Source organism: Dryas octopetala, chromosome 6 (genome assembly GCF_963921425.1).
Source record: "Dryas octopetala chromosome 6, drDryOcto1.1, whole genome shotgun sequence".
Taxonomy (NCBI): Eukaryota; Viridiplantae; Streptophyta; class Magnoliopsida; order Rosales; family Rosaceae; genus Dryas; species Dryas octopetala.
Genome location: NC_141371.1, coordinates 9595664 through 9602035, shown reverse-complemented (window position 1 = coordinate 9602035; position 6372 = coordinate 9595664). Strand labels below are relative to the sequence as shown.

The 6372-nt window shown below is 38.7% G+C and overlaps 1 protein-coding gene across 1 annotated transcript; it reads left to right on the top strand.

The window, feature by feature from the left end:
* The first annotated feature begins 3436 nt into the window (after window positions 1-3436).
* On the top strand, window positions 3437-5723 carry LOC147282175 (aluminum activated malate transporter family protein). The gene is made up of 6 exons (XM_086248426.1): window positions 3437-3811; window positions 3904-4044; window positions 4208-4480; window positions 4585-4700; window positions 4889-5032; window positions 5217-5723. Exons 1-6 carry the CDS (start codon window positions 3487-3489, stop codon window positions 5721-5723), a joined length of 1506 nt encoding a protein of 501 aa, XP_086104552.1. The 5' UTR covers window positions 3437-3486.
* The last annotated feature ends 649 nt before the right edge of the window (window positions 5724-6372 follow it).

Here is a 6372-nt window from a genome sequence, read left to right as displayed (position 1 = left end):
TTAAAAATTTGACAAAAAGTACCTCAACTTTCATTTTGTGTCAAAATAGTACCTCCGTTAGTTTTTCTGTCAAATAAACCATTATATGCTGACGTGGCAGAGGTATTTTCGTCTTTTTACCCACATTTAAAAAATAATAATATTTTTTAAAATTTTTGAATACAATTTTTTTTTAAATAATTAAAATAAAAAAATTTCATACAAATTTTTTTTAAAATAATTAAAATTAAAAAAAATTTTAATTTTTTCCCCTCCCCTCCCCCCCCCCTCGCCCCCGCCCCCAGCCATCCCCTCCCTTCCCCTCCCCAGCCTGCCCCCTGCCCTCCCCTCCTCCCCAGCCCACCCCCACCCACTCCCCCTCTCCCTGCCCAACCCGCCCCTGCCCCCCACCCCAGTCCCGTCGCACCCCCTCCCCCAGCCCCAACCTCGTAGCACCCCCTCCCCTAGCCCCGTCGCACCTGCCAGCCCCAACCCCCGTCGCACCCTCTCCGCCCAGCCCCTTCGCACCCCCCAGCCCCAACCCCCATCGCACACCCCTCCCCCCAGCCCCAACCCGAGCCCCTCCCTTCCCCTCCCCGCCCTGCCCCCACCCAGCCCCATCCCCTTCCCTTCCTGCCCCCACCCAGCCCTCCCCCCAACCATCCCAGCCCGCCCCCACCCATCCTCCCCCTCCCCCCCTCACCCCCTTTACCCAACCCCAACCCAGCCCCCTCACCCCTTACCCAAACCCCCGACCATCCCCCTGCCCATTTCCCCCAATTTTTTTAAAAAATTTTTAAATTTTAATTATTTTTAAAAAAGTTTGTATTCAGGACGGGGGACGAGACTGGGGGTGCGACGGGGGAGAGGGGAGGGGATGGCTGGGGTGGCTGGGTGGGGGCGGGGAGGGGAGGGGATGGCTGGGGCTGGGGGCGGGGGAGGGAGGGGAGGGGAAAAAATTAAAAATTAAAAATTAAAAGTTTTAATTTTTTTAATTTTTATTTTAAAAGTTTCACTTTTTTTAAGAATTTTTTTATTCAAAAGTTTTTAAAAATATTATTTTTTAAATGTGGGTAAAAAGACGAAAATACCCCTGCCACGTCATCATATAACGGTTTATTTGATAGAAAAATTAACGGAGGTACTATTTTGACACAAAATGAAATTTGAGGTACTTTTTGTCAAATTTTTAAAGTTGGGGTACTAAATTGAAAATCAGTATAAAATTGAGGTACTAAATTATAATTTACTCTATTTTTTATTTTGTGTCAAAATGATTGTTAATTAGGTTTGTACCAAAAAAGCAATTGATTATTAGGTCTAAACCACTGATTTTACGTTTGGCTGGTATCGGGTTTCAAATTATCATCCCTACCTTCGACTAAAAGAAAGGCTGGAGAAAATATATATTCAACTGTGTGTGTCATGCCTTTTATGCCTTTAAAGGTAGAGGTGCCTAAAATGATAGGACTGCATGGTTGAGTCAGATTCTACGTACTAAACTCGTGGCTGCTGACATTACTAGCTAGCTAGAGTTCGATGTATGATCGGTACTAATTAAGTTTTTTATCAGTACTAAGTTTTTTTTTTTTTTGGTACAGATCAGTACCAATTAGTTTTTGATCAGTTTTAAGATAATTAAGCAGAAGAATCAAGATATATCCCTGGCCAAAAAAAAAAAAAAGCAGAAGAATGAAGATAATATATGTGTATATGTGGTTACGTATGTGGTATGTCATGGAACGTAAACAACATAAGGAATTATTAGCAATCTACATAATTAGTACATATATCAGTGGATCAGTGATATGCTACACATGTAATCTTAAACTCATTACACTAACTGAGACTGGTGACCTAATTAAATCTCTCTCTCTCTCTCTCTCTCTAATGAACTGAAGGCAGATCACTAAGGTTTGTTGGATAATACAATAATATTTAATTAATCAGTTCACTTAATTGGTTCCTTTGTCGTTTCATCCATATTCCCCAGTGCCCCAGTGCGCAAGCACTCACCACATATACGACCTAACATACTCACACATGCAATGCATCCTCGTTCCGGGGCAACTGTTTTGGGCTTCAAATATTTAGACCTCTTAAATTTTATACATCTCTTACATCAATTATATATATAAAAAATAATCACGTGAATATATATAAAAGACAGATGGTCTTATATTTATAATTCCCCTTGGAATCCCAAAATCTCAAAATCAACCATGCCTCATTCGAACTTCAGAAAGAACAAGTTGATATGATCTAATCTCATAATGCATTGTATATGTAAGAGAATAACCATTACATGTTAACGTTCATGTTAGAGCAAAAACAAATTCGCATTTAATTTTCTTTAGAAAGACTCCAATCGTCTTTGAAATACAGATGAAATGTGTCTGGAATACGTTTATCCGATCAATCATGGAGAATTTGGATCACTTTCGGTTCTATGATCTCTTCCCTGAGAATTTTTATAATCTTTTACTCAGTTATGTCAACGCTGCAATGAGCTAGCTAGCTTTACAGCTTCTTTGACAACAATTAATATATATAAGGATAATAGTTTAAAAGGCATAGAGGCTATAGCTTCATCATTCCTCCACTTTCTGAGTTAAAGAAGACAAGATTTAATGAAATTTTAATTAAATAAGTTAAGCTGAGGTTAGTGGTATGATGATGAAAGCACACTTGAACAAACCCAAATGCGGAAAGCGCATATTCTACCTACTAATTAACTTCAAATTGTATTGATCGAGTTAATTCTGAATGATCTCATGAAGCTCTTAGCTTGCAACAGTGGGATACAGTACGTGCATGCATATGTCACAGACTTTATTACAGTGGTATATCATCGATCACCATCATGGTCACGTACGGAAATTTGGTTTCCAAGGTAGGTGTGTCATGAGAGAGGCTCATTTTCATGGAAACTATTAAACACTTGCTACCACTTGATGAAGAAAAGCTGTAGGCCGGTTTTAAACCTGAGGTGGTGGTGAGTTGTGACTTGTGAGTAGTGGGCTTAAGTGCTCTTGATTCCTTTGTGATCTGACTGGAAACTACTAGTGGGCTAAACATTGGACACTTTATGATGAATTCATCATGCGCTGCAGTTTTGTACTGCTTTTTAAAATACTATTAACTCTCTTCAGATCCAAGTAAAAGCCTAGTCAGCCACGCTTTTCAAACTCAGGCCGGAATTAATTGAAAGAGAAAAGTGAAATTCAATCTTTGTCTCTCATCCCTACAAGAGACACAAAGACGTGATATATCCAATAAAATATTCTTGGGTGGCACCAAATTCTCTCCTTATAAATTGAGGCCAGTACGCGAAAGAGATCTAATTAACCCATCAAAGGGAATAGCTAGTACTCCTTCATTTTCTTGCTCACCTCTTCGGCTCTTCCACCCCCCTCCCTTTGTAAAGTACTAGGAAGCTAATTACTAATTAGCTTAACTTAGGCTATTTTAACTTGTTAGCTAGGTTTGTCTCAAACCAGTTGATATATGATGTCAACTTGTCCTAAAGACATGGAGATCAAGGAGTTAGCAGCTGCAGGTGATCAGGAGAAGCTTGCCGGGCTTTTTGCGCGGGGGTGGGGCTGGACTAAGGCCTTGCCGGGGAGGTTCAGTGCCAAGGTTGTCAAAGTTGCAAGGAGCACTATAAAGCTAGGACAAGATGACCCAAGAAGAGTTATTCACTCTCTAAAAGTGGCCATGGCTCTCACATTGGTATCCATTTTGTACTATTGGAGAGCCCTCTTCAATGGTTTCGGGGTTTCTGGAATCTGGGCGGTACTAACAGTAGTAGTGGTGTTTGAATTCACTGTAGGTAAGTTACTAAAGAAAGTGAACAATTAAACATGAAATTTCTTTCAACTTAGCTTGTTGAAATGGAATATAATTTCTTTTCTTGTACTGCAGGTGCAACCCTTTGCAAAGGTTTAAATAGAGGTTTTGCAACATTACTGGCTGGTGCTCTAGGCCTTGGAGCCCATCACTTTGCTAATCTCTTTGGAGAGATAGGAGAGCCCATTGTCCTTGGGATCCTTGTCTTCCTACTAGGTATATTTTTACAATTAAATATCTAAAATGTTATGTTATCAAATGGTAAATTATCAAATTAATTAAATACAATCCTAATTAATTTATTCTCCGGCTAAAAATCTTTTTCCGTGTATAATATATAATGCTTACTAATGTAAACAAATTGTTTTCATGATCGCAGCTGCAGCATCTACATTCTCGCGATTCTTCGCTGGGATCAAGGCGAGATATGATTATGGGGTGTTGATATTCATATTGACATTTAGTATGGTAACGGTCTCAGGATTTCGAGTTGAGGAGCTCTTGGTGATGGCCCATGAAAGACTCTTAACAATCCTAATAGGTGGAGGAACCTGCATAATCATATCTATTTTTGCTTGTCCAGTCTGGGCTGGTGAAGATCTGCACAAACTCATAGCTTCCAATATAGAAAAGCTTGCAAACTACCTAGAAGGTAAACTAAATTCTGTATATAATTGGTTCTAGCTCCTTTGTTTGTTTCAACTTTTTTGACATAATGTTCAAAGATTAACTGAGAATATAACAAATTCATTACAGGATTTGGAGGTGAATATTTCCAATTACCCAAGGATGGAAAGTGCTCCAAAATTGATGAATCACTTCTTCAAGGATATAAAAGTGTCCTCAACTCAAAACAAACTGAAGAATCCTGGGTGAGTACTTAAGCTAGCATATTTTTTTTCCTTCCCTGCCTCCACTAAATGTTGCCTTGGCATGCAAGCCACCAACATCTCTAGCTAGCAACTTTAGATATATACCAATTTTTATTTTCAGATACATATATACATACATATATATAAATATGATTACTAATCCTATGTGACATTGTGTATATCTACAGGCAAATTTTGCAAGCTGGGAACCAGGACATGGCCGGTTTAAATTTCGTCATCCATGGAAGCAATACTTGAAGATCGGAGCCCTTGCCCGGCAATGTGCCTACCAGATTGAAGCTCTAAATGGCCACATCAACTCAGATGTACAAGTATACATCAAACCATCATTAAGGATATTGCATGATTCATTACAAATTATTAACAAAAGCAAAATGAACTTGTTACATGTATACTAAAAATCACTTTTTATGAATGTGTTTGATGTAAAAAATGTTGCCCTATCATTGAGGACATATTCGCTAAGGTTTTATTAATTAATTATAATCCTTGCAGGTACCATCAGAATTTTTACAAATAATTCAAGACTCCTGCAGAACAATGAGTACTGAGTCTGGCAAGGCCCTAAGAGCATTAGCCACAGCAATCAAAACCATGAAAGACCCCAAATCTGCCTGTCAACATTTGGAGAACTCCAAAACTGCAGTAAAAGACCTCAAAATTGCACTAGAAGCTGCACAACTAGACAATGCAGACATCCTTGCAATAATACCAGCTGCAACAATTACTTCAATACTAGTTGAGATTGTCAAAGCTGTAGAAAAGATTTCCAAGGCAGTTCATGAACTTTCCCAAGCAGCACATTTTAAAGAAGTAGTAGAACCCACTGTGTCACCAGAGAAGCCACAATTGCTCCACAGGGGAAGTGTAAACCCTGTGCTTTTGGATGGTGATGATAGTGCCCATGTTGTAATTACAGTAGATGAAATACACATGGGCTCTCAAAAAAATGACAATCATTCTGAGGCACCAAAAGGCCCAAAACGAAGTGAGGAAGTGTAAATATTTGTGATTCTAACTTGTAATTTGGTTGAAAATACTCAACTTGTATACTTTATTTTGTTGAGTATAGTGATCAACTAGATCTGCAAAAATTTCACAATTAATTGTGGGTGTTTTAGGGGGGAAGACATATTTACAATCCTTCCCCATTTTTTGTATTTCATCTATTGTAACATTCCTGCCACTAGCTATTTGCGTAGCAGAATTAGGCAGAAGAAGAAATCAAAAGTATTGCTCTTTCTCCTGAGCTATGTGGTGTTTCGTCCTTTTAGAAAGGTTCTTGTTTTGTTTTGATTATCCCATTATTGGGTCAAAACAAGAGGTTCAAACAAAATTGATTTGTCATTCCTATCTTCCCATGTCTATGAAACATCAAAAGCTGAAAGTAAATTATTGGACCATGACATTGAAAATATAAAACTGAAGCATAAACAATGACAAAAAGGTAAAATTTAAAGGAAATTAAAACCAAGGACAGCACAATCAATTTAAAATAAAGTCAGCTATGTATCAAACTGAGGATTCATTTCCTATGGTTGAATAAGGACAAGGCCACAGCCCCACATCATGGAAGATGGTGCTTATGACATTTTGACCATCTTGGCAGAAATACAGGGGACTCTTGATTCTTCTAGCTTAATGGTAAACT